This window comes from Schistocerca gregaria, chromosome 11, assembly GCF_023897955.1.
Source record: "Schistocerca gregaria isolate iqSchGreg1 chromosome 11, iqSchGreg1.2, whole genome shotgun sequence".
Classification (NCBI taxonomy): domain Eukaryota; kingdom Metazoa; phylum Arthropoda; class Insecta; order Orthoptera; family Acrididae; genus Schistocerca; species Schistocerca gregaria.
Window position 1 is genome coordinate 143160882 of NC_064930.1, and position 27708 is coordinate 143188589.

The 27708-nt window shown below is 44.0% G+C and overlaps 1 protein-coding gene across 7 annotated transcripts in view; it reads right to left on the reverse strand.

The window, feature by feature from the left end:
• Positions 1–27708, reverse strand: part of LOC126295258 (uncharacterized) — a 181151-nt gene that overhangs the window by 150709 nt on the left and 2734 nt on the right. For 4 of the 7 annotated variants that reach the window (XM_049987663.1, XM_049987662.1, XM_049987661.1 and 1 more), the window contains exons 3-7: positions 26976–27274; positions 25531–26062; positions 19166–19414; positions 10254–10399; positions 8669–8901 (exon numbers count right to left, since the gene is read on the reverse strand). In XM_049987663.1, coding sequence (XP_049843620.1) covers positions 8669–8901; positions 10254–10399; positions 19166–19414; positions 25531–26062; positions 26976–27274 — 1459 coding nt within the window. The remainder of the gene's footprint in view (positions 1–8668; positions 8902–10253; positions 10400–19165; positions 19415–25530; positions 26063–26975; positions 27275–27708) is intronic. The other 3 variants (XM_049987660.1, XM_049987665.1, XM_049987664.1) reach the window with 3 other exon arrangements.

Genomic DNA, 27708 nt, shown 5'->3' on the forward strand with positions numbered 1-27708 from the left:
ATTTAAGCATTTTACACAGATAAATTTTGAGATCGATTGATTAATTGAGAATGTTTATCGGGCCAAATGGTGAGATCATCAGTACCGCAATTCCAAAGTTACTCACAGAAGAAAGAGGGTCAGCTAAAAGTGGATGGATCCAATCAGGGGAGTAGACTACAAAACAGAGAAGTTAGAACACACACACAGAAAAAGGCATAAAAGGATAGACCAAATCTAAAAACTGGAAATAAAGAATGATCTTTCCACAGGGGCATAGTCGTGGGGTCCCAGACTGAGGAAATTGGAAGAGAGGCCCCAATCAAAACCACCCTGCCTCTGCTCCAGAAGTAAAGCAAAACCTTATATCTGGAAATAACCACTTTCACATAGGAAACTGAGTACCAGTTCAACTATCCGTGAATTGACTGCTGATATTAAAATTAAGGGACTATACTTAGCACAAAGGGGACATCCTACCAACATGTGGGATATCGTCAGTCTGGCTCTACAACCATATTGTGGCAGGAGGACCCAATGGGTGAGCCAGGTACGATCAAAGCACAGGTGGCATAAAGCAGTGGACTACTCCCGAGAGGGGTGAAATGAAGAGCACCAACGTGCAGCCGTCTCCTCGACTGTGCGGAGTTTATTATCGAGAGCAGTAGCACGCCACATGTCAATCGACATTTGGCCCGAGACAGATTTGATGTAGATCTGCATATCCACAGCTGGAGTCACGAATGGGACTGGAATGTGAGTATCAGCTTATCTAGCCGAACAGTCAGCCCATTGATTCCCTAGGATACCCAAATGACTCGGGACTCGGCAAAAGACATCTGAGCCGGCGGCAAGGCCAAGGAGGGAGAGAAGGTCACGTACAGTGGAAGACGAAGGATGACGGGAGTAGCAGGCTGCTCGATGAGCCGGTACGTGTTAAAATGCTGTGGACGGAAGCCCGAGTAACAAAATTGAGGGCCGTGGTAATGGCTAGCAGCTCTGCTGTGAACACACTACATAATTCTGGCAATAAACGGTGCTCCAAGCCAGCAGGAGATGTGAAAGTGTATCCCACTTTACCTATCGTCTTAGCAGCACCCTGAAACTCCGCAAGGATGGAATGTAGAAGATGCTGGAAGACCATAGGGATGACAGAGACCTTAGGACTCTGCAATAGGTCGGTCCTAATCTGTGCTCTAGGCACCAGCATAGGTGGAGGTTAGAGGAAACACACGGGGTGCATTTCAGTGAGTGGAGACGGAGATCCCAAGAGAGGAAAGTGAGACGCATTCCAACCGGCAATCCCACCCGTGGGAAGTGATCCAGAAGGAGACATCCCTTACTTGCTACAAGGACAGGGAACACAGGATCGTCTGGAAATCTGCGAACGGTGATTGTGTAAGAAAGCTTTCATTGGCTTCGTCATTATTTGTACAGGGGGAATCCCCACTTGTGTGAGGAGACAGTCAATAGGATTAGTGTGAAAAGCACCACTAGCCAGATGCACCCCACAATGGTGAACAGGATCAAGTAGGAGCCACTGAGCCATAAACATGACTTCCATAATATGGTCTGGACAAGATCAGAGCACTGTAAAGATGGAGAAGAGTGGCACGCTCTGCACCCCAGAATGTATGGACCGGGAGGTGGAGATGATGATGTTTGGTTTGTGGGGCGTTCAACTGTGCGGTTATCAGCACCCGCACAAATTCCCAACCTTTGGCCAGTCCAGTCTCGCCACTTACACGAATGATGAGGACAACACAAACACCCAGTCATCTCGAGGCAGGTGAAAATTCCCGACTTCACCTGGAATCGAACCCGGGACCCCGTGCCCGGGAAGTGAGAACGCGACCCCGAGACCATAATCTCAACACGAGGTAGAGAGCATTAAGCTTCTGCACGCACGTAGTCTTCAGGCAGCAAATATGGGACAGCCACGTCAGCTTTTCGTCGAAAAAAGGCTCGCAAAATGGGACTGTCCTGTAACATCTAGGAGTTGCTCCCCTAAATTGAGTTCTGGATCAGAGTGCACTACAAATTGATGACAAAAATGCAAAACTACTGTTTCGGAGGGAGAAAATTGGAAACCACGGGAAACAGCCCACACAGAGTTCCACCAGATGGCCCCTCGGAGTTGGCACTCGCCTGATGCTACTCAATGGGAGCTGCGCCAGATGCAAAAATCGTCGACATACGATGCCGGGGTAACCTGATGGCCAACAGAGGTTACGAGCCCAGTGATGGCTATGAGGAAGAGTGTGACAATACAGAACCCTGTGGTACACCGTTCTCCTGAATCTGAGGGGTCCTGAGTGAAGTCCAACTGTATCCCAGAAGACCCGGTGGGATAAAAACCGCAAATCAGAAGGGGGCCACAGAAGCCCAAGTCACGAAGGGTAACTAAAACGAGATGGCGCCAAGCCGTGTCGTACGCCTTATTTACGTCAAAGAAGACTGTGACGAGGTGCCGACAGCTAGCAAAAGTTAGTCGGATCGCAGTTTCAAATCTGAGTAAATCGTCAGCTGGAGAGCGTCCTGCCAGAAGCCACAGTGATACGGGGACAAAAGTCCCCGAGATCTGAGTACCCGACATAATTGGAAGCTAACCGTCCTCTTGAGCAGTTTACAAAGTACGCTCATCAGGCTAATTGGGCAGTAGCTGTCGAGAGACATTCGGTTCTTCCCAGGCTTAAGGACAGGGATAACTATACTGTCTCGCCACCGTGAGGGGAAGGCACCCGTGAGCCAAATGTTGAACACTCTGGGTAGAAACTGCCTCTGTGTGATTTCCAAGTGTCCGATCATCTGGTTGTGGATGGGATCTGGGCCTGGAGCCGTGTCATGTAAAGAGCTAAGAGCCTGCAAGAATTCCCATTCAATGAAAGGTTCATTATAGGGTTCAGCATGGTGAGGGTTGAAACAGAAGGGGTGGGTGTGGGTGTGGGGTGGGGGGAGGGAGTCTGTTCAACTCTGCATTTCTGCCAGAGAAAGAATGCAGGATAGGAAGAGGATGCAGATGCTGTCACAAGATGTGTCGCGAGATGTTCTGCGAGGACCAATGGATCAGTAGACAGAACACTGGAGGATAAGCCCCTGGACAGTTGACTGTCACTGGCGGCCCAGAAGGCTACAGAGCTCGGATCAAACCTGTGACAAAGAGCAATATGTCCTCAGGGACTTTTTACTCCGCTTAATAAGGTAACGAGCCTTAGCATGGAGACTCTTAAAAGTGAGGTGGTCATTTAAATTGTTGCAGCACCCGTCAGCTGTCCTGGACAGCGACCGATACGTCCTCGGTCCACCACAGTATCAGTCGATGGCGAGGGGGACCTGTAGATAAGGAGATAGCAGTGCCGGCAGCACGAAGAATAGTGGCAGAAATATTCTGCGTGATCACATCGATGCAGTTCGAGAGACAGGAGTCGAGGTGCTGCACAGAAGATGTATATAAAGGCCAACTGGCCCTGCAGAATGCCCAACTTGGGGGCCTGTCTGCCTGGTGGCACTTGGGGAATGACAGAACCACTGGAAAGTGGTCACTGTCACAAAGATCATCACGGTGTGACCAATGTAAGCAAGCCAGGAGAACATGGGAGGAGATTGTGAGATCGAGAGCAGTGAAGGTTCCACGAGCGGCACTGAAGTGGGTAGGGGATCAGTCATTGAGGGGACACAAATCAAAGTCTGTAGTAAGCTGTTCATGTAGAAGACCCCTTACCCTACAAAGTGGCACTCCCGCACAGGGAGTGGTGTGCATTGAAATCCCCAAGGAGGAGATACGGAGGCAGGAGTTGTCTCAGGAAGCCTCATCCTTTGACTCGGGCTGCTGCTTCTCCTTCAGAGGGAGGGAGGAGGAGCGGCTCCTGGAGGAGAAGGAACGGGAGCACCGACGGTGAGGAAATGAAACGGGGGCAGGATGGGGGTAAATGGGGAGGGGTGAGCAGGGAAAGGTGTAACTGGGACATAGGCAGAGGAGAGATTTACAGGGTGAAGTCTGTCAAATTTCTTCGGGGCTTCAAAGTAGCTGAGACAGTCGAAGGTCTTTATTTCCCGAATTCATTTTCCATTACATTCGTTGGACACTCCTGTGAGTGGGGAGAATGGAGACCAGAGCAGTTTACACAGTTAGTCGAAGGAGTGCAACAGCTCCCCACAAGAAGAGGGCGGCCCCAGTCACTATAGGTGAGAGTGGCACAGTGTTCCGAGGACACGTGGCTGAAATTGAGGCAACAAAAGCAGTGCGTGGGAGGTGGAATGTACAGTTTCACATTGCATCCATATACCATTATTTCGACCTTCTCGGGCAGGGTATCCTCCTCGAATGCCATGATGAAAGTGCCAGGGTCTACACGACGGTCCTCAGGGTCTTTCCGGACACGGCAGATGAAATGAACGCCACGTCATTCCAGATTAGTCATAAGTTCATCATCGAACTTGAGGAAAGGTCCGTAAGGAAAATTACTGAATGACTTGTGAGGAACAGTAACTACGGGGTCGTCTCTTAAATGCTTAAATGGTCGCAGGCATAGAGGGGCGGGGGGGGGGGGGGGGGGGGGGGGGGCTGGCTGACTGGCAGAAGCTGTCTTTACAAGGATACAGCCAGATGTGTTGATTAATGACTCAACTTCACCAAACTTCTCCTCAGCACGTTCCACAAGAAAAAGGTAGTGACAAGTCTCTTGTCTGCAGAAACAGGAACTGAGACAGAACAACGTTAAGGAACAGACACGACTGCAATAGAGCAGCCAGAGAGGTAAACACATTTCACATACCAAACATCCACTGTGAATCTACCCTCTCCTTGTGGGCGCCACCCAACCACAGTAATGGCTACATGACAGGACGGTTGTCGCAGGGAGTTCCGATGCCCGAAAAGATGGACAACCCATCCTAGGCTTGCACAAGCCATTCACAGCACAGGTGACAGCAAAGTGATAGCTGTGGTATCAGGGGGCTGAGCCAGATGGGTACATAAAAGCCCCACCGTGTGGACCGGCTACCGAGCTGGTGACCTAGCAAGGAGGCGAAAGGGCTTTGATTGGGAAGAAGGGAGGGGGAATGCGGGGGGGACGCTGGGGGGGGGGGGAGGGGTGTTCTTCCCCATCTGGCTTGCACTACAGATTTCAAATTTAGAGATGGAGACCAAATGCCTGAGCACGACCAAAAAAGAAAAGCCAGAAAGGAGGAGGAAAAGCAACCAACCAAAACCATAAGACAAAGGAAAGTCATGAGGATAACCAGGCCGACATAAAGAAGATCACCAAGAGAAGGAACGGAAGAAGAACAGGGAAGTGGAAGGGGAGGGGGAAGGGGAAGGGGAAGGGGAAGGGGAAGCAGCCCAGAAAAGAATAAAGGCTGCAGTAGCTGAGGGATCAATGCACGCCACTCACGTGCTCGCCAAAGAGCTGTTGGCCCCCTGGGGGGACAAATTTTGAGATCTCAGGGGTAAGAAAAGAAGTATGTTGACAAAAAAATTCTGTATTTCTAGACATATGTATTTCTTCTGTATTTCTAGACATATGAACAAAGATGTTAAATACTAACATCAACATCTTTTGCAATGAACTGTTTTTAGCAAGTCAAATGTTACTATGTTTCATTAAGACCACAGATTTTCTTTTTTTTCAATAAAACAAAACACATTTCGTGACAAAAATACATGTTACATTGGAATCACAAGACAGATTTAAAATACCTCTACTGATTTCAGAAATAACCTCAGAAAAAACTAGGCCTCTTGAAAGAAGTGTAAAAGGCAAGGAAGAGCTGCGTAAACCAACACTACAGGTGAGGACCAATAAAATGTTGTTTGTACTATGTTTGTTATTGTCGGTTATTGCCCACTGAGTTATGTCTATTATTTTACAGGCATTGGGTGGTTTTTCTTTCACAAAATATGTGACTATATAGTGTACAAACTGCCAGTGACTGCCACTATTATCTTCCTCTTATCAACTGTACTTTCTAATATATAAACTACTTGCAAAGTGCCAAAATGTACTAGAATAAATAAAAGTCTATAAAATGCCGCACTGTACAATGTTCTTCCAGTGAGACAGTCTCAATTCCTGAAATCCATTCCCCACAGCCTGTGGCCAGCCGAGGAGCACCACAGTCCCAAGTCTGTGGATAAACCATGAAAATCTGGCACATACCACCACACACACACACACACACACACACACACACACACACACACACACACACACACACACACACACCCCTGACGTCCAGGCAGATCAGTGAGACCAGATCCAACGGGCAGGGCCTGCACATTAGTGGGAAATGATGGACTTCAGATCCATCAGACACACCCTCGAAAATGGCCAGCGGTTTTGGCCCGTCATGGAAGTCCACTGGTACGACCAGCTATTTACATGTCACAGACACCTTGTTGATGAAATAAAACCGCAGTGATCAACCCTTACAACAGATAACTTGCACGAATACTCTGAAAACCAATACTAATAAGGATAGGTAGCAACTCACCGTAAAGATTGTCACTGAGCTGCAGACAGGCACATAGAAAAGGCAATGAAACTCTCACAACTAAATTTTTGGCCAAAGCCTTTGTCAGAAAACGAGAGTGCACACACATTCACACAGTCACTCAGACACAACTCGTACACACAGGACAGCTGTCTACGGTCTCTGAGAATCGTATCAAAACAAACCTCTCCTCACGCCTCCCTTCCTCTCGTCGGCAGCTGCTAGGCTAGAAGTGACTGCAAGCTGAGGGGAGTGGCAGAAAGGGAAGAAGCAATAAGAATGAGGGAGGAGGGAAGCAGCTCACGTACTCGGCTGCACCCAGCCGTCAACGATGCACGACATCTCAGTAAACAAACCATTTCATCCACTGAGACAAAAGCTAGATTTTTCCAATGTTTTTTTCAAATTTCCCTGGTATTTCCCTGACACGTATGAAATTCCCTCTCAACCACAACCCAAGGTGCCCTCAGAATTTGTCACATGTACGGAATTAGCAGTGTCAGAAATAAAGGAAAGGTTCAATTAAGGTTGAAAGGATATCAATGATATGATTCACTCATGACACTGCTACTCCCAATGAAAGTGAAGAAGAATTACACAACCTTTTGACTGGAATGTACTGTCTGATGAGCAAATAATATGGGTCGAGAATAAACTGAAGAAAGACAAAATTGTGATCCTGACAAAGTAAAGGAAGCCTGCTACCGTGGAAGCAAAGAGGACATAAAAAGCAGAACAGAAGGGGCAAAGAGGCCAATCCTGACCAAAAGAAGTCTCGTAGTACCAAACATTGGCCTTCATTTGTGGAAAAAAAATTTGAGGATGTACATTTGGATCACACCATTTTATGGTAGTGAATTGCGGACTGTGGGAAGAATGGACAAGAAGAGAATAGAGCCTTTTGAGATGTGATACTACAGCAGGACACTGAAAATTAGGTGAACTGATAAGACAATAAATAATGAGTTTCTTTGCTGAAAGGGTCAAGATAACAGGATGTGTTACGACATAAGGGAGTAACTTCCATGGAACTAGTGGGAGCTGTAGAAAGGAAAGACAGAGATTGGAATACATCCATCAAATAACTGAGAATTTTGGGTACAAGTGATAGAGATGAAGAAGTTGGCACAGGAGATGAATTTGTGATGGGTCACATCGAACCAGTCAGATGACTGATCAGGGGGGAATGGAGGGGGGGGGGGGGGGAGGAGGAGCAGTAAACATCAGCAGTGGGGGTGAGGGGGAGGGGATGTGTACAGGGGTGGAGGGGGGGACACTCCTGCAACATGTGCACACTGTGCTTCGGTGTGTAATACACTAATGCACATCTCCACAGATAAAGCAGAAAGAAATTAAGGCTAGGTGAAGAATTAGGTCACACTACTTGACCTCCGTGACAGACACTAAAAGTCTGTGTCAGGTGCTGCCATACAAAGTGCAGAAAATGAGTTGGTGTGCCTTCGTGCACAAACCACACCTGTCAGTTTTCTGCAACTGAGCAGCTGTAACAGATACCGGTACGTACTACTCGGCGGCACCGCAAATTGGCTCCTCACGTCATCTGACACCTCTGGTCCGAAGACGGTCTTACAGACTGAAACCAGTTGCCAGAATTACAAATAAATACATTATTGCAATTTGCACTGTTTTTTATTAAAATTCTCGCTCTGCGGTGCCGCCAGAATACATGACGCCACCCTCGACCCCGGATAAGGACCCAACATCAAAATGAAAATTATTTTTGTTCTTTGTATTGTGACTTTGAACAGCACAGTTAAGTTTAAACTGAATTTTACTATCAGCAACAAAAACAAAATGTGTTAAGGAGTAAATGTATTGAAAAGTGAAAGTAGGAAAGTTGACATTCTTAACGAGGATTTGTAGTGTGTACCGTTATCTACTTTACAGGATACCCTTACTAATCATTTCTGCCGAATACTTTTTAAATGTCAGTTTTAAAATACTGCAGCAAATAAGCAGAAAATAATAAAATAAACTGAATTTGTGCATTAAATTTAACAAATAGAGGCGAAAGCATGTAACTTTGTGTTCCTTTCGTCAGCTTAAGGAGCTAGAATGCAAAATTTGATACAGTAGCACTTACCGCATGGAAAAACAGTCAAGGAAACTGATGGAAATTGAAAAACTGTAACAGAACTTCGGCTACATCATGCAACGGAGATTCTGTCATTCTCACCCGAGTTTGCAGACTCCGGACACCCTTCGCCACCGGCAGAGCCCACATCCGCAGTGGATTCCCGACGTTCGTCGGCAGCCGTCTTTACACACTTGACGTCTCTGTCAGCAGCCGAGCATTCCAGCTTGCCGTCCAGGTGGTGCAGCAGGTTGTAGCGGATGTTGTCCGACACTCTGCTGAAGAACGCCAGTTCCACCTCGACAGCTCGTGCCGAAGACTGTTCCGTCATCGACCTGTGTACCATTGTAGAAAAGAAGTGCGTAAAGGGTAAGATGTAAATAAAATAAGTTCTTCACATTAGTTTCATTGTATTCATTTAGATAGTCTTACTGTATTTTCTAATGTTCAAAAACATTGTGGGCTGTTGCATTTATAGTACCATATCGAATTGTTACTTTGAAATTTATTTTTCTTAACTAGACCATTTTCAATACGATAACAATCAGAACATCTACAAGTGTATAAAGTACTGCACGTATGCTTCCAAAATCAGTCTGACTGTTAATGTGCTAATGACCCTCCCTGGCTTCATGCGGGTAGCGCTAAGTACCTATTGCCAGACAGCTTCTCTGGCATAATGGTAATAAATTGTGAGTATACACACAAATCTTCCTCATGAATAAGCCTATCTATTAGTGGAACAGTATCAGAATCCCTACAGTAATTCCTGAGATTACCCTTAACACACAAACAGAAAATGGCAGTGAGAGACTTTAATTTATACAATATATAGATATTTATATAAGGAAATTTGACTTGTATGTGGAAATAAATTCCTGTTTTCACAGGACACAAATTTGTCTTAAATACAATTCCACATAGGTCATCAAATTACGTTTTGTTAATGTTAGATACCACATCTGTCTTTGAAAGCTGCCTCGTAAAGCAAAATAAAAGCTGAAGTAAGGTCTCCAAGTGGTTACAATAAATTGAAGTTTAAGATTTTCAAAATGGTTTAGACGAAGTATAAAGGAAAGAATAAAGCCTCTAAATGTGCTCATTTTGAAGCTTTACAGGTATATTTCCAGTGCAAACAATTCATTTGTAGTTGAAACCATTAGTGTACAAACCCTATGTAAGAGCTATATTCTGTTGATATTTGTGAAAAAGAGTACAGCTGCTCTTGCAGAATGTAAATGATGACCCAAATACATGAATGAAAGAATTTAGGAACCTGAAAGTGATGATATCCAATGCTAAATACACACACTACACATCAGAGATACGTACATAACGATCAATAGTGTTCACGGATATCGCGTGTTGTTCACGTGCTCATGGACTGTGTCTCTCTTATCACTGTCATCATCTTATATTCCTTCACACATTTACTCAGATCATCATCCATCTGTTTTCCACAGCAGATGTACTCTTCTTTCACATCTCGCAATAGCACATTTTCTGTTACTTGGCAAATAAATTGTTTGTACGGGAAATGGACCTATAATGTCCAAAAATAAATATATGTAACAGCTGCATTTTATTTTGTATTTTATAATTTGGTAATAGTACAGCGGTGAAGAAGGCTATAAGAATATGTGATGAAAAGAGTTCAAAGTTATCCAATTTCTGTCCTCGCTCATACCTTCCACTGCCGTACCTGGTGGTAGTGGTGAAGACGGAGACGGGAAGCTTCTTGATCTTCTTCTGCTTCTGGCAGGAGGCGCCCGGCACCGACGACGAGGAACCTGCCGTCTGGTAGTCAGAGTCCCCGGCACTCGAGGACACGGCCTGTGACACAAGTGAGAACTGTGCCAAAAACTATTATCGGGCATAACTGGGCTACAAAACTACACATTCCTTTCACCGATGTGGGCACTGATAAGAATTTTGTGGGTAAACCGTCACTCCACATATAATATTACTGCTATACAAATGTTCATTTAGGGCACAAATAATTCTGAAACTAATTTTTTAGGGACAAAAGTACTTTAGACTTTCACCCACTTACTAGGGTCATTCAAAACATAATGACCCACATCCTCACCCCCCCACAACCAAACATTCTTGTTTGGTGAAAGCTGTTGTCCTGCACCCTTTGCCACATTCTCACTGCACAAATTACACTCACACTCTCACTCTCTGCAAAGCGTGTTCCGTGATGTAAGGAATTTAAGTGGTCAAAACAGATGGTAAGTCCACAGGGCACCAGGTCAGATTACAGGGTGGGTGAGGCAGCGACGTCTGACTCGACTCAGTAATGTGTTCCCTAGTCCCGAATCCTTCGTGCAAGTGTTCACCGTTGTGTAGAAGTGAGATTTCTTTCCTTTGGATTCCTGTGAGACTGAACACGTCAGAAATTGGTCTCGAGTTTCTTCAGAATCTTCACACATGTCTCTGAACCGATGGCTGACCCCTTTGGCAACATTCCCACAAGAATGATGCTATCACTATCACACAAAGAGTGTCATCACAACTTTTTGTTTAGGATGTTGTGACAGAATGGTCTCTCCATTGGTCTCCAACAGTTAAGATGAAATGGCTTTTCTTTCAATCTTGTGATCCCATCCACACCTTTAAATATCCAGTCACTGTTGTAGAGTCAACTGTAGAGTTGTGATGCACACTGGGGGGCAGTGGCTGTGACAAGGACGTCCCGAACACTGCCAATGGCAAAACTCAGCTTCTGCACTTCCTGATGCTGTAACTCGCTTTACTCATCACCCGACAGTACTCTCGTCAACTACGTTCTTCCCGTACACTGCACACAAGAACATTACAGACGTTCACCAGAGTGTCTTTTCCCACAACCGAGAATTCAGTTACAGCCCCGTAATGCCGTTGTTAATTTTGAGCATTACTCTCCGAGCAGCAGCTCCGTTGCAACCGTATGTGGGTCAAGTGGGCAGGTGCCGATACGTAATTAGTCACACGAGTGCATTCGTAAACCACGCAGCAGCCGGACCGAGCCGTGTTACCCTGGTGGCACTGCAGAATGGCAATGCAACTTCAAACCGGGCTGCAGAGTATTTCCACACCATCAGGACACGACAGTGCGGATCTGCACGTACCTGGAAGCAATGTACTGACACGACAAGTGTCCAATTAATCACTACAAATATCCTATAAGTCTAGCACACTTACGCACAGTCTGACAGCACCTCCTGCAATATCGGATCGACGCAAGTCTACACCTCGCAAGGGGGCACCCGGAGGCCGGCGCCAGTCCACAAAGCTGTCTCGACTGGACCAGTTCACAATTCTAAGTCCCCATCTGTGGCATAGAACGAGACGACAGATGAGGCGACCCCAGGCTTGAGACAGGGCAGTACTGCTGCCAGCAGTTTGGACCGAGATGAGCTTCTAATCCGTTAGTGGTAGACCCAAGAGAATTTGACAGACGATAATATCACTGGCACTGCTCATTTGGCCACACAGACCTAACTCGGGCAAGTGCTGCCGAGTGGACAACAGTGCCAGAAAAGTAGGACACGAACGTCAAACGGCCAGCCCACTGACTCGACCTTCCGATGTCGACGGCACCACTGGCAGGTGTACACCTGCAGGGGGTGTATCCGGTGGCATTGCAGCATTTCGACACAGTAGCTCGAGACTAAATAAATGACAATATATTTTGCAGCTGAGTTTCCCTAGCCACTGCCTCCACAACCCGCAAGTCCACCTACCTTTACGCCGTAGTGGCTCCACTCACCCTGGGTCACCACAGCACATTGCTCATAATGACTAATTTGCATAGATGTCATTTTGATAATAGATGTCATTTTGATAATAGATGTCATTTTGATAATAGATGTCATTTTGATAATAGATGTCATTTTGATGATTCACTAATGCTCTGCAATCTGTTATAATGTTTTGAAACTTCACACACATAAAGAAGAATCATCAAATTTGAAGCACCAAAAAGGACGGATGGACAGACAGACAGACAGAGACAGTGTCTCTCCTATGGGTCATCAGGTGCACATTTTCTCTGGTGTTTCGACAGGTACTTGCAATTTTGTTTTTTAATGTGTAGCTGGAGCCAGCCAGCCAAATACTGCTCATCAACACTTTCATGTGACCCCCAGAGCTGACAAGGTGTCAAATCATTTTCCATTACAAGCAAAATGATTTTTAAAGTGGAATTTTACATGACTATGAAAATTGTGTTTCATTAATTTGTATTAACAGCAACATAAAACATTGCAATAGTACTGCCCAGGCCCACGCTGACTCACTACTGACTGGGAACAGACAAATTCTAGCACACAAAATGCTCTCTCCCTGCAGTTCACCACCATTTTTAGCAACACCACTGTCGGAATTTGTCTCAACTACTTTGCGAGCAATACAGTCGGCATTTGTCTCAACTACTTTGCCAACAACACAGTCGAGAAAACTTTGAGTGTGTCTTTCACATTCGGTATCATTTGTTACATAATGTTTAGCCATATACGTATAACAATTTTTTATATTAAAAACAAAGATTCCAAGACTTACCAAGCGGGAAAGCGCCGGTAGACAGGCACAATAAATAAAACACACAAACACACACACAGAATTTCTAGCTTTCGCAACCGACGGTTGCTTCTTCAGGAAAGAGGGAAGGAGAGGGAAAGAGACGAAAGGATGTGGGGTTTAAGGGAGAGGGTAAGGAGTCATTCCAATCCCGGGAGCGGAAAGACTTACCTTAGGGGGAAAAAAGGACAATGTCTGCTTGTGTCTGTGTATGTGCGGATGAATGTGTGTGTGAGCGCGCGCGCTAGTGTACACCTGTCCTTTTTTCCCCCTAAGGTAAGTCTTTCCGCTACCAGGATTGGAATGACTCCTTACCCTCTCCCTTAAACCCCACATCCTTTCGTCTTTCCCTCTCCTTCCCTCTTTCCTGAAGAAGCTACTGTCGGTTGCGAAAGCTAGAAATTCTGTGTGTGTGTGTGTGTGTGTGTGTGTGTGTGTGTGTGTGTGTGTTTATTTATTGTGCCTGTCTACCAGCACTTTTCCGCTTGGAATCTTTGTTTTTAATATATTTTTCCCATGTGGAAGTTTCTTTCTATTTTATTTACATTAACATTTTTTTTAAATGTTTAATGGACTTTGTAATAACTCTGTAGAAGACCATACCTTGTGCTCAACATGTAAATACATACTTACTTATACTGGCCACACAAACTGCAGCCGGTCCTTGGCCTGACTCAGCCCAGCCTTCCCCATCTGCATCTTCATCTCTCAGATCCAGTATCTGCAAGTCTCCCACGACATTATCCTTCTATCTCATTCTCGGCCATCCCAATGGTCTCTCTCGTTCAGCTTTTCCGTCCATCCCAGCCTTTATTACCGTATTCTCCCCTCTCCTCCTCACACATCCCTCCCATCTTAGTCTCTTAATTTTCACACTCACTACGACGTCAGGCAGTGTGTATACCTGTCTGAGTCCTGTGGTTTTCCTTATCCTCCACTCTTCATTTTCTTTCACTGGTCCATATATTTTTCTCAGTACTTTATTTTCAAAAGTGATGAGTTTTTTCTTTTTCTTAGTCATGGTCCATGTCTCACTTGCATAGCACACTATTGGCTCGTGATGGTCTCACATGTTCTTATTTTTGTCTACCTAGATAGTAACTTCAATCTTATGATGATGTGCATAGCTCCTAGACATATTCACCCAGCTCGAATTCTTGTTACTATCTTGTTCTGTAAGGTTTTGCTGGCCGATGTTACTCAACATGTAAAGGTGTCGTATATTCCCAGCAAATGAAATCAAATGGAGAAGAGGTAAGCTTCCATATGTAGGACAAGAAAAGTTCAAAATGTGTGCATATTTAGTTCTATTTTGTGATTTGATCCGTTTTGGTTCCCCTTGTTGCAATTTGATACCAGCTTCTCTCAACTTTGAGAACGTCGAGCATCGAAATTCTCCTCACTGCCACCCGAGTTGCTCCAGAGTGTGATGAAGGCTGCCTGGCACTTTATTGCAAATAGCAGAGTAACCGTGTAGATGTAGATTTAGATGAAGACACCAAAGATGATCCTGATCTCACGGAACAGTCAAATCTGGAATTGATCTCCAAATCTCTGTCACACAAATGCCTCCCAGCAGCCTGGATTACAGTAATAGTTAACAACTCGCAGGTCAGACCAAGGCGTGGCAAGTTAAACATTGAAATATATCTTTAAGTCTCTAGAATTCAAAATAATAGGTGTGGTCAATGTCTTTGTTCTTAATACAGAAGCTCCCATCTGGGCATTTATGATACCACCTCTTCCGACAGGTTCTTTCATGTGATATATCTCGATGATGCCAAAGGGTTGGGGGAGGGTGAAATTAGCTAACTGCTAATAAAACTAAATATTTATTTGAAATAAAAATATTCTGAGGCAAGGAAAGACTTTCTTTTTTCAAGAAATATAATGCAGCTGCATACCCACACAGTCAAAAAAATTGAGAACAGTCAGCAAAAAATGAGAACTTCTGAAGTTTCATATCAAGTTCTATGACAATACAGCGATCAAAACTATTTTATGTTCTTCGCTTTTTGATATCTCAAAACTTTCACAGTTACCAACATCTGTGGCCAAGTGTACTTTCTCCCTATCTGCAGATGTTGAAAGCCAAAATGAACAACACAGTAAACCAAAGATTAACTGACAAACATCTGAACATCTGTTCAGTCTACTTCACAAAGAAAACACTTCACATTATTGCTTTTGATCTATTACGGGCATCATCTCATGTAATGTTATGTTGTAATCACAGAGTGAATCACCAAAAACACGAACAGAACTTTTCACAAAATACACCAAACAAATTAGCATGCACTAAAGTGAGAGGAGTTTGAGAGAGAGGTTGAGGACCTTAAGGGTACAGCTACAGCATCTATTAAACAAGTTAGACCAACTGTAATCTCGAATCCCACAATTTGTTAACATCGGAAGTCGATAGTGATCAGTCTGTGATTTTACAAGTTCTCACATTAAGCTGTGTCAGTGCGTCGTGCACAAATGATGCTCGACCGTACCGTATCGGAAGTGGTGGGTTGAGGTGGTAACACAATGTCCGTCAACTAGAAGAATGACCAGGAGACACTGACAACTTAGAACATCCACAAATGATACCAAGTAGTAACTGGAAAACACGAAAAAATACACTTTTTACATCGCTCAATTTGATAATTATTTATTTTTGAGACTTGGGTTTCAGGACGATGTGCATAATGGTACTGTTTATATCTCTACAATTATGCACAACAACATCTTTATTAGTTATGTTAGTGATAGGCAATAAGTTAATAATCGAAAAGAGAGCCACAAAAATAAATAACTCATGAATCGACAGGGGAAAAAAGTGAGCCTTCCACAATCGTGGGTTGCACAGTATCAATTGGGGAACAAACAAAACTTATTACTGAAAGTACTTGTTGCTGCTTCCAAGTCTCGTACGTTCAGTCATTTAACTCTGGCAGTCATTTACAAGAGCTCAGATCGAGCACATTTGCACACTTTATGTGCTTTTGTGAAACCAACTGAACACCTGAGCTATACCAAATCAGAAGTGTTGACAATTTTAAAACAAATTTTAAATATTTATACTATACACGAATGCTGATGTCAGTTGCCAGCATATAAACAATGTGAAGGTTCAACGATACCGTACCAAAAAAAGAACGAGTCGCTATTCTGCAGATACCAAATAATGTCGATACGAGCAGAATGGCGAGGCGGATAATATTTCGTTAAGAGCAATGAGCAGCACCAATTGAGCAGCACCAATTCCAATATAAGTGCGAGAAGCCAGTGACATACAGCTGCACAGCTCAAATTTTATGTACAAACTAATTAGACTGGGAATTATTGGAAATTTACCAACAACTTCAAAAAAGACATGCAAACCATTTTGTTCAGTGGACATATTAAATTTTATGACACACAGACTGCTAGGAGACTACTGTAAGAAAGAAAGTAAAATGAATTAAATTCAGACTATTGTACAACAGAAACTGGCATACAAAAGTAAAACAGGGAATTCGGAACTGAAAAGATATTATAACGACAACAAAATGCAGCTCGGTGCCTGTCTCGCAAGGCCCCTGAAGCAAGCCCAAACAAAACTAAGTCCTCAGCAGCAAAATTCCACCTCAACTGCACATCATTTACTGTACCACAGCAGATTTCAAATCTACGAGTCTGCTCGGTATCTTAAGGTAGCACTCAAGTGAAAAATAGATGAAATAGGGTCAAAACGATATCTAGAACCAAAACATTCATATTTGGTGTATAATGAAACACTGATTACTTAATATCAGTTGATTATGGGAAATACAGTGAAACAACCTCACATACAAAAAATTACAGACAGACTACTGCTCACGTTAGCAACTGTCGTGATGCGTTTCACAATGAAAGCACGGTGCGAAATTAAGCCCAAAGATATTTAATAAAAAACAGTCGTAAAATCTATATATTTCAGTATTAAAAACATTGTTATCCATTGGGAAAGGTCAAAATCAATCAGAAAGTATTCATACGCCTGCAAGGCAATAATTCTTCCCAATGTAGAGTAGATGCATAAACATACTGTTTACTAGAACTGCTTGTAATTTTTCATAATGCAGATCCTTTCAATGTATTCTCTATAGCTGAAAGGCTTCTAATACTGCATATTTCTTGAGTTATGTTACTGCATGATTTTTTAAATGAAGTATGCCGATGTTATTTTTATATACTAGATATTGTAACGATCTTATTTCTGTAATACTTTGCTCTTGTCCTTTCTTGTCATCATCATCATCATCATCATCATCATCATCGTCGTCGTCACTACCACCGCCACCACCACCCATTAATCCTCTCCGGTTGCCCAAGTGTGGTGCGAGAGAAGTTTCCACATTTTGCACTTCTTCCCCACTGACTTTGTGGCATTCCCTCTCCCTTCGAGACCAGCTGCACTCAAGTGAACCACAGTTTTGTTGCCTCACCTCCAGTCTCTTGCCTTATTGTTCCTTTTTGAGACATTTTCTCATTGTTCATCGTCCATCCTGTCTGCTTGTAGAAACTGTTCTTGTTTCATATAGTTGTTGTTTACTTGTTTCTAGATACATCTTTTCATTCCTCCACTTCTCTCTCTCTCTCTCTCTCTCTCTCTCTCTCTCTCTCTCTCTCTCTCTCTCTCATGATCACCCATCTGAGTGTTAGCCCAGCCCGACAGCACTTAACTTCAGGGATCTGACGGGAACTGGTTACCAATGCAGCAAGGCCATTGGCACAAATATAACTACAACGACAAAAATAAACTGTAAACAAGAAGAACAAAATATTGCACAGAACTTGATAAATACGCCTTACATATTACAGAAATGGAAACAAAGGAATTGCTGCATTCCTGTGTTTCCATACTTGTATTGAGTGAGGTATATCTGTTCAAGTTTTGAAGTACTAAGTGTACTGATGTTCTCATTTTTATTTTATTTTTGTCATTGCAGTTGTATTTATGACTCGTGTTCCAATTACAATGTATGGCTACCAGATGATGGTAGTACAATAAAAGAACCCAAAGCTGTACCGCATTACGAAGTTTGCGAAACATATTGCCACTGTTCACAACTGCCTAAAGAAAGTAATCGGCAATAACTGGAGGAAAAATATTCTAGTAAACACGGGTCTGCAAATGAGCCATTCGCGAAATAACAGAGAATATGCACTGCTGAGCCACCGTATCCATCACTGAATTCAGTACAAAATATTGCTGTAGTAGAAATGTACTTGAAATATAGACCATTCCATCCAGTCATTCACAATGACGCAGTTGAAGCACTGGAGCAACAAATTGTATTGTCCAGATTTCAAAAGCAAAGGGTACATTATTCACACTGATACAGTTGAGGAACCACAGCAGCAAACTGTCTTTTCTGGGTTTACGAGGTGACCCAGCAAGCATATTAAGGGATTTGCATCTCACTGTAGACAAATGTGGAGTATTGCAACAAAACTGAAGATGACAAATGGAACACTCGGGTGTGAGCTTATAGCAAATTGCAAAGGCCTCCTTAAGTTAGGCCTCGAGAGAGTCAAGCCCAGCTACACGGGAACTCGATCATAAGGTTTACATTTCAACTAAATTTGTACTAAGGTAACGATTCGAGAAGAAGAAGGTGGCAGTATTTAAACACATGCAATTATCATGCTAATGGCTCATGTGTAGATCCGTATTTGTTGGAACATTTTTGTCTTTTATTGGATTCTTCTGCAGTTTCAGTTTTTTCTGTTAATTACGATTACAAACTGCACAGTTGTCAGTAAAATTGCACTATATTGGATTTCCTCATTTCATCGGGAGATTCTGCAGTGACAGTGAGCTCTTCAGATACCCTACAGAAGCCTCGTCATTCGGAAATCGGTTGCGGTACAACTAGAGAGGTGCAGTCGAGGCAGACTTTTACGTCAGCAGCGGCAACCGACCCACGGCGGTGTGGGAAATGCGAATGAGTGCTCGGCAACCGGAAGCAGTGCGACAAGCAGACAGAGGCTCCGAGCTGTCGACAATAGCCGTGCAGCAATCACCGTGGCAACAGGGCTCTGGCTGCGGCTCGTGGCCGAGCTGCCGCCGGCGGACGACAGGCGCGCCGTCGCCGCGCCGCCGCCCCCCGGAGAGCTCGACTGCGGCGGCGCCGCGCCCTCCCCGCCGGGCCGCGGCAGCTCCGCGCCCGGGTGCGCCACCCGCACATGGCGCGTCAGGTTCGGCGCTGTGGAGAACGTCTTGGCACAGGCGGCGCACGTGTTGGCGGGCACCGCCGGCGGGATCCTCGGGACCTGTACGCAACATTCTCTTACACCACCGTACCCGGCGGTGACACCTTCGAGCGGGCCGGGCCGGGCCGGGCCGGCACCTCCCTGTAACGCTACAGCAATATTCGCCTCGAGGAGTTTCTCTCTGTGCAACTCACTACACGTGTCTGTGCTTGCTCGGGAAACAAATAGGTATCGGGGAGTCTTCTTTGAGCAAAACCCAGTTCATTTTTCTCTGTACACATTTTGGTGACGTTACAGCACTGTCTGCACGCTTTCGTTTATTCTACCGTAAAACGTAAGTAAATGTAGGTAAAACGTAGATTGGTAATTGATACTGCAGTCATCAGATTCAGAAAATTGTCTCAACAAAAGCATACACAATATCAGCACAGTCTGCTGTCACTATTACAGACTGTTTTGCACGACACTGCTCACAGAATCTGTCAACGGCAAGCGATAAGGACTGTTTACATTACTCCACATATTGAGAATTGAAAAATTAGTCCTAAATGAAAACTACTAATATTTTCTCCCTTTATTATGCTTCTTTACTATTATTTGATTGCTAGTACTTCTGCCAAACAGCTACATTAATTAATCTGATTGGGTTAGTGTTAACAAAACTAACCTAAGTACATCTATTTTGACGCGTTACGCAAAATGTCAATTTGAAAGCGGCTTCGTAGTAAAAATCACAGTAATGAAAGCAAAATAAGGGATTTTTTCCATCGCACATCAACTAGTGTAACAATGTTGTAATTCAGGTGTGTTAACTATATTTTATGGTGTGCACTGATCTGCTGAGCCCATTTTATGCACAACATTCTGATTATTGACCCAGCTGCGTTCTCCCAAAGCCAGAAGCTGTATCATGTGTATTTGCTGCCGGAACTCTCGCCAAACTGTGAAGTAATGTCGTAGTCGCACCATTATTTACTTCCGTGTTGTCCTCCCTGGAACCGCAATGCCCCATTTTTCAGGGCCCACACTGATACTCTGCTGAATGCACATTCTTTCGACATTTTCCAGTTCCGGTAGATGTGGCCGCTGGCGAAATCTTAATAAACCAAGTGCCAGACCCTGAGCCTCATTTACATTGTAGTCTCTGTCCTGAGAAAACGAGTAATCACATCTTAACTATAGGTTTTTCATGTCTGTTCTAAGGTTTTGCAAATCTCTAAAAATGTGCCTCCCAAACATAAAATGAAACTTTTAATTCATCTTTAATTTGAATATTTTTGAAATAACATGCAGTAATTATTGCTTTAATTGAAAAGGAGGTACATTCTTAGCACAAACATGAAAAACATAAGTAAACATAATTAACATGGAAATCTTTAGTTTGACAGAAGCAGCAACAGATAAACAGCAGTAATTACACCAAGACTTCAGCAAATAAAGTTCCACATCATAAAACACTAAGACCATTGCCCAAGAGTGGCACACTGCCAGAATAGAGTGCACATTCCACAACACAGTTCTGCTGTGTACGGGTAATGTGCGACTGAAACGGTGCGGTGATTCGGAATGTACTCCGATGTACGCGAGATGGTACAACTGTTACAGGCAAAATATTTGAACTGTGCATGAGATTCACTCTGAAATTCTGGTGGTATTTGAACCAAATGCAATGTTGTATCCAACAGTAGTGAAATAGCGTGAACAATTTGACCAAGGAACACAGATGTGGGGTGATGCTCACTGGGAAATCCAGATCTCCTAACATTCAGTTTCCACACTTTCAGCAATCTGCAATAATGTCTGGGCAGACATAGATTCTCGAACGACAAGGACATTCACACGGCAGTTCTCAAACGGCTACAAGTCTGAGGAGCAGGTTTCTATTGTCGAGGAACTGAAGGTTTAGTACAACATTCTGTCCACTGTTTACAAAGACTTGGTTCCTAAGTTGAAAAATAACATCACATATCTGTGTCAGTCTGAGGTGCAGTGCAGTATTTGCTAGAAGTTACTTGACCTGCCATAATAAAGTGCAATTTTCTGTTTGACGCTCATTCTTCAGGTCAATGTTTTGAAATCGTCCTTTCCTCACATATTCTGCAGACAAGCTCCAAATTTTCAACATATTTCTATACTATCACATCTCAAACGCTTCAATTTTGTCCTTCTCCCATATACACTCAGTCCTCAATTTACTTCTGAAGAATTACATGAATGGTGTGCAAAACTATGACAATTTTAAACAAGGTCCCTGTGTACTGTACAAGACAATCAGCAATGTGAACAGTAAAATGTGATGTTAAGGTTTCTGAGTGGGAGTGCAAGCCAGTAAGACTTCCGCCTCTTGCCTGGGACAGTAGTAGTGGTTCGAAACAGCATCTAATGATCCAGACATACGGCTTTCCTAAGTTGCTCAAACTGAATGCCGGGACGGCCCCTTTGAAAAGGACACAGGTGATTTTCCTTCCCATACTTCCTCAACATGGGTTCGTGTCCCACTTTCAGTTATTGGCCTCGTCGTCAATGCGACAAACTACCGTTATCAAATCCTTTCCTTTTCCTTCTTCAAAAAAGGTGTCCATAATCCCCATCTACATACATTTTCATACAACATTAGTTATGTTTAACAGAGAAGTTAAGACAAATTCCAGAATAATGATATACTATTTCCAATACATGTAGAGCTCTGTTTTGCTCCAGTTGGATTCATTGAAATACAGCTACAGGGTGTGTGTGTGTGTGTGTGTGTGTGTGTGTGTGTGTGTGTGTGTGTGTGTGTGTGTGAGAGAGAGAGAGAGATAGAGAGAGAGAGAGAGAGAGAGAGAGAGAGAGAGAGAGAGAGAGAGAGAGAGAGAGAGAGAGGGGGGGGGGGGGGGGGGGGGGGGAGAGTGCTTGTGTGAGAGTATTGTTGTCTATGTCTGATGATGACTCAGTCCAATAGCTGAACGACATCTAGCAGTTGTTTTCATTGTGTGCGTGTATGCCGTTAAGACACCTCCATGTGGTGAGTAGCATCTAACCTTTCATACTGTTGTTATTCCATCCATGATTTCCCACTGTTTGATTATACTATAAGGAAGAATCAGAAATAAACAAAATGTTCTTCCTAATCACAATTTATACAGAGAAGATTGTGATGACAGACATACAGATAATGCCGTCTCCTGTGCCTGCACACTAAAGACAGTCTGTTCCCTCCTTCACTCCCTCGCTGAAACGGGATGTTTGCAGCATATCTCCAAGAACATGCTAATGACCTGTAAAATGGAGGTTGTCCGTACATATCACTCCCTCATTACATAAAACTGGGAGGGACTGTTAGTAACTTCAAAAATAAAGACAACGCCTACGTTTTGTCCGCTTCCTTCCGGCTTGAAAGTAAAAAATCATACCGCCTGTTGTGAAACTAATTATTGCACAAATTTTATCTACTAACATCACATATGTGATAGTATTACAAATTTTCAGAGGCAAAACCAGCAAATTTTGATAAATGTGTACAGTCTATGGAAAGCAGAGTCAGAGGGTAGACAAAAGCATATAGTCATCTGTCTACACTTAATATCTTTCAAAAACTGTGCTGTTTGTGCCAGTTCATCGCTCACCTCTGACAGTTCTGAACAAGATTACCACTGGATGAGAAACACACCTCACACTGTATCCCTTCAGTTGTCCACTGACCATGAGGCTCTACACTCTCGGGCACAGAGTATGGTGGGACATCACAGAAACACCTGCCATATGGAGATCATTCAAAGTCCAAGGGAAGCAGAACACCACTCATGCCACTGACACTTATCACTGTTATCATTGCTCCAGAAGTCGTGTCATTTCTGAAATCTTCATGCTACACACCATTATACGTTGAAACTGTAGCTTACACTCCTCTGCAGAGAGAAAATAAAATGAATTGGCTGTAATTTCAGAATGTGTTGTTATCCTGCCGTACCATTTATATGACACGTGGCAACACAAATTACTAGAATACAGTGCACCCACCAAAGAGAAAGAGTCATTTGAACCTGTGCTCAGCATGAAAATGTTACAGACCCACAGCACTTGTGCCGGATCCCCACGGCACAGGTCAGCTACGGCCACAGCACTACACTCACATCACGCGAAGAGTGCACGCTCGAGACAAATCTTATTTATAAAAACTGCAGGAGGGAGACGAGCGACAGAAGTTCAGCACGATTCTAGATGTTTAACCACATTGTCAGTTCCGGTATACACCCTAAATGAAATCGACAACTTGATTGAAAACACAGAGGCACACAATTAATTGATCACATTGAGAAAACCTGATATTTCCTTCTAAGAGGTCACCTTTAGGAAATATCCACGTGAAGAAAGAAAATGGAAAAATTTCTAGGTGCCAAATTTCATATTTGTGAGGAGAATGAAAAACGATGTGTACAAAGGACGTTCAAACAGTTTTGCACAGTCGTCTCTATTTTTTTTTTTTTCCTTTTTCTTTTTCTTTTCAGGATGAGAATAAAATTGTTTGTCAACGTACTTGGAACATTTAGCTATAGGTTGGCATATAAAAGTGAAGTACGTTCTTTTATTTACAGGTAAGCCATAACGGACCATGAAGTAGATGTCAGGTACGACAACGGTCGGTGACGGAGTTTCTCTTCGAGACCGGTGATGACGGCCACATCGATTCCCCGTTTATGGGGAGGACACAGTGGATCGCAGTAGTATCCGGCGGTGGTTGCAGAGGTTTCAAGACGGTGATTTCTCTCTACTCGACAATCAACAGTGTGGTAGACCGTCGACGGCAGTGAGTGATGTGAATAAGGAGACCGTCTGTCAAATCATCCAAAATGACAGATGTGTCATGACACGACAGCTTGCTGACATGCCTCTTTTGTCATTGGGTAGTGTGGTATCACTGGTACAGTCACTAGGGTACAGAAAAATCTGTGCAGATTGGGTGCCTAGACAACTGACAAGAGAAATGAAAACGATGAGGAAGAATGTGTGTGAGGGTCTCACAAAGACCTTTACTGAAGAGTGGAAAGAGTGTTTTGACGGCATCATTACCCGGGATGAAACAACTGAGAGCAAAACCTAACCTGTGGAGTGGCATAATCCAGTTCCCCTCGGAAGAAGAAACCGAGACTTTCACAAACAGCAGGCTGAAAGATGATGGCCTCCTTCTTCTGGGATCACTGTGGTGTCATTTTCATTGACATTTTGGAACCTGGCCCCACAATTACTTGGGACTTTTACTGTTTGTCATCGGACAAGCTACAACGTGCCATCGAGAGCCACAGACCACAGCTTCAGGTTCAACTTATCAGACTACACAGTGACAATGCCAAACCCCACACAGCCCTTTTATGACGTAGTAGAAAATCAGGAAAATGGGTAGGAAAATTGTTCCTTACCCTCCCTACAGTCCAGACTCGGCCCCATCCGATTTTTACCCCTTTGGTCGTCTGAAGGCCCACCTGCGCAGTAAAAAATTTGATAGCGAGAAAGACCCTATTTCCTATGTCAAGCGGTGGTGTAAAAGTCAATCCCCAGAATTTTACCAAATTGCATTTAAATCACAGAAAAAATGTCGGGCCCGAAGTGTCACACCTGATGGAGGCTACATTGAGTAGGCTCAATGTATGTTCCAAGTATGTTCGCAAAAAACTTTCATTCTCCTCCTGCAAAAAATAAAAAAATTAGAGATGACTGTGTAAAACTTTTTGAACGCCAAAAAATTGAAAAGGTATTCCGATATTGTGGAATTATGCTGCTCACTGCATCACCTCAGAAAGTGAAACAAACTACACAATAAATAGTTTATTAAGAATGTTCTAAGTGAAAACAAGGACTTTTTGTTCAAAGTGCCTTTAACACCGAGGCACTGTGTTCTAGTTGTGGCAATACAAGTACAGCAATAAATTTTTAACCACACGAACTGTACATAGCAAAAACCGTTTATCACATCTTTAAATTTCGCTTCAGAGGGAACCGCTGCTCAGCACAAAGATTGTACTCCACCTTCTACAACAAACACTCAAAACACTTTCCCCACAATACCACAACTGACACACGACAAGAATACTGAGAGCATGACGGCACTTAAAACACATTTTGCAGCTGCAGCAACTTCCCTCGAGTTCGTTACACACTCCGAGTGGCCAGAGGGAAAGTAGAGTCCGAGTGGAACTCACCTTGGCAGCAGCCCTGGCCTCCGCTCGGAACGAGCGCGGCCTCCTGCCGTGCTTCTCGACGCCGTGTGCCTCCAACTCGTCTCGCGTCGGGAAGCGCGTGGCGCAGGGTGCGCACACGTGGTAGCGGTCCGCGTGCCGCCTCCGGTAGTGCCTCACCAGCGCCGCCAGCTCCTTGAAGACGGTGCCGCCCCCGGCGCAGTACGGGCATTGGTGGGGCCGTGGCTGCCGGGGCCGGGCCTCCTTCTTCGCGACCGGGGCGGCAGTCGCGTCCGGCGCCTCCGCCACGGCCCCAGGTTTTGTCTCGCCCGCGGCGGCTTCTTTACTTGCGGGAACTTCTTTACTTATCGCGACCTCCTTCCCCGCGACGGGTTCTTTACCCGCAGCGGCACCTTTACTCGCGACAGCTCCTTTACTCGCGTTCGCTTCGGACGCGGCGGGCGTAGCTGCCGCCGACAGCTTCTGACGGACGGCATTCTCACGGGCGATGTGCACCCTCCTCTGGTGGCGCCGGCACAGCGGCCCCGTTACGAACCTGGAGGCAGGACACGTCCGTTATTTATCTTATCCATTAAGGACACCGAATCTGCAAATCGACCGAGACAGACGCGTTAACAACTGTCTCGACCCCTACAGGTACTTGCTAACACACAGTGCTTTTCCGAAACTAAGTGGTGATATGGCATACGTGCATTCCAGAATATTAACTACTAGCTAGTTGCCGAATGTGATTTTTAAATTTAAAACCTGAGAACACATTCTGGTATTATATATGAACAATGATGATAATTTAGCGAAGTATCAACAAATCTCCAATTCTTTGAAAATTTTGCAGGTACATTCAGTAAAATACGTGCACATTGTCTGCAAAATAAGTTGTGAACAGAGTTTGTAGTAATGAAGTAAAATGTCATGTTGGAGTTTATCTGCAGGAACAGTATTATGTTTATTTACGTTTTTTGCATTTATCATTTTGTGGTGGTGTCAGCAAATAAGATTCTCCAAACTGCTTGAAATTACACTTAAAGTTTTTTGGCATCAGTAAGTGCTCTCAATTTCAAATACTGGACAACTGTGGTCTCGGTAGTACGTGTGCCGTGATTTACACTGCCTAGAGACATACGCACAGTTTCTAACTGTAATGCCCGACTTATCGTGATAAACTTTTAAAAACAGATTATACCTCTAAATGAGCAGATCGTGAAGCATTTTAAAGTTTTAAATTAATTCAGTAATTGTACAAAATACTGAGAATCAAATTTATGTTGGCTGTTAGAATGCAACCTGGAACTGGGACCATGAACCGGGTTAGCCATTTATTAGTAAAGACAGTTCATTCGAGGTAAGCCGATACCGTATTTTTAATTGAAAAGTGCCTTCTATAAATTCTGAATTATTTTATGCAACCGTAATGCAGCCAGAACTACTGGGAAAGGTGTGCCACTAACCTCTTATCACAATAGAGACACAGAAATCTGGGTACGATCTCCACTTTGGGTTGAACCGCGACGTCCGCACCACTGGGGATTGTCGCAGCACTCGACAGGTCTCCCTGCACTTCCGCACCTGTGCGCGCTCCGTTCGTATCTGGCTTGGAGTTCGTTCCCTTCCCTGCATCTGTCGGTGGTGCAGCAGTCGGCTGTGGGTGGTCGAGCAGGTGCGGCCGCAAGCCAGTCAGTCTGTCGTCGAACCAGTCGCCACACGTGTGGCAGCGGTACATCCCGGGGCACTCCACATTGCCCGGGGCCTGCAACAGATTCACACATCCTAACATTTACCATTCAATAGCAGGTGAAACTTCACTATTTCAACAAATTTCACTATTCACATTGAAAGCTGTCGTAAATAACTGGCCAGTTTTCCTGATATTTCTCGTCCAATTTTATATCGGAGAGAAAATGGAAGTTTTATTTAACTTCCATATTTTTTAACAAATGGGAATGTTAATTTACAAATACTGAACCACAATATAATAAAAAAAGAAAGGTCACTGGTCATACAAAAACAAATTAAGGCCACTATTAAACTACTATATTTCTTTGACAAAGAAATATGATCAAATATACGTCAAATTTCTTTGATAAAGGTAAGAGAGTGTTCACAGCTGTCATTCTCTCAAAACTCCCCACCCCTCCCAGACCACCAACACACACACACACACACACACACACACACACACAC